This window comes from Colobus angolensis, unplaced genomic scaffold (genome assembly GCF_000951035.1).
Source record: "Colobus angolensis palliatus isolate OR3802 unplaced genomic scaffold, Cang.pa_1.0 Scaffold21, whole genome shotgun sequence".
NCBI classification, from domain to species: domain Eukaryota; kingdom Metazoa; phylum Chordata; class Mammalia; order Primates; family Cercopithecidae; genus Colobus; species Colobus angolensis.
The window spans coordinates 4,203,046-4,204,384 of record NW_012115266.1 but is presented as its reverse complement, the minus strand read 5'-3'; the positions used below and the strand labels follow the sequence as shown (position 1 = coordinate 4,204,384).

The 1,339-nt window shown below is 63.2% G+C and overlaps 1 protein-coding gene across 2 annotated transcripts in view; it reads right to left on the bottom strand.

Annotated features, from left to right (window-relative positions):
- The window catches only part of FIBP (fibroblast growth factor (acidic) intracellular binding protein), a 4,630-nt gene extending 3,850 nt beyond the window's left edge, over window positions 1-780 (bottom strand). For both annotated transcript variants that reach the window (XM_011942469.1, XM_011942470.1), the window contains exons 1-2: window positions 577-780; window positions 177-375 (exon numbers count right to left, since the gene is read on the bottom strand). In XM_011942469.1, coding sequence (XP_011797859.1) covers window positions 177-375; window positions 577-661 — 284 coding nt within the window. In that variant the 5' untranslated portion in view covers window positions 662-780. The remainder of the gene's footprint in view (window positions 1-176; window positions 376-576) is intronic.
- Between the last annotated feature and the right edge of the window lie 559 nt (window positions 781-1,339).

Sequence of the window (1,339 nt, the reverse complement as noted above, 5' to 3'; positions counted from 1 at the left end):
CCCCCCCCCACAAAAGAGAGGAAAGGGGGCCTGGCGGGGGGCCTGGGTCTGACCCCTTCTGCTCTCAACTTTCTGATGGCTGGGTAAGTCCCATCCCTCCCTGGGCCTGTTTCAGCCGGGAAAATGGGTATACAGTCAGACTGGTTGATGTCTCCACCATCCCACAGGGTGAGCACCTCTCGATGAGTAGTGCCTGCCGGGAGGGCGGAATCTGGAAGATGAGCTGGTGCAGTAGCTTGGGTGGTGCGTGCAGCAGCCGCTCCAGCATGTGGAAGGTGCGGTAATGGTCCATGGTGTCGCTCTGCAGCACTGCTGCCGTGGCGCCCGTCTGCTCCAGGATTCCCGAGCGCACCCGCAGGGCCACCGCGTCGGTCACTGGAAAGTGGGCGCTAGCATCAGGGCCCGCCCCGCCGACGCCAGAAGCCCTTAAGGGATTCCATCCTCTACCCCTATAACACCCCTTATTCCCAGGCGCTTGCCCACTTCCCTAAAGGATGCCCAAGTCCTAGCCCCGCCCCCTCTCCCATTCAAAACAACCGCTCCGCTGACGGGCTTCCCCACACGCCCCTCACGGACCCGAGTAACCATCGAGCCAGAGGCGATAGACGTCCTCGTCGATAAGGGTAGTGTTCCCCACGAAGATGTCCAGCTCGCTGGTCATGGCGACGCCCGGGGCCGCAGCGCCCCGAGCAGGAGTGAGCACCGCTCGGGCCTGGCGCGCCGCCTCCAGGCCACTTCCGGGAGTGCCGAGATTCCGCTCCTGGCATGCGGACCCAGCATAGGACCACTTCCGGGACACAGCCAGTGGGGGCGGAGACGGGGCGGGAGCGGCGAGGGAAGAGAGGGGGAGGACTGCGCAGAGGAGCAACGCTTCCTCCCGCCGGCAGGGGGAGTCCCAGGCTCCTGCGTCCTGTCTTCCCCTCGGCGGTCTGCAGGAGCACGAAGCGAATTCCTCCTTTCGTCTCCACGGTCCCCGCAACCTCTCCCCTCACTTCCTCCTGGCTTTTCTCCCACCTTCTCTCCCCTCTTCGGGACCTCCTAAGTTTGACCTGTATCCTAAACTTAGGGGGTTTCACAGGGCTCTGTACCAAATCTCTTCTCCGCAAAAATGGGGTATGGCCCGACTTCCTCGGGCTCTTGCTGGAGACCCTTTTGTCCATCCTGCGCATGAGCACCTCTCCTGGGCCTGGGGCGCCTGCTCCCACCTTGGTTTTAATCACACCCCCATCCCCACGAGCTACTGACGTCTCTAATTCTGCCCCTCTGAGCTCCGCCTGGAAGTTCACATCCGGAGGGGCCGCCTGTTGGCCAAGTCCGTCCACACTCTTCCCGTAAGCCC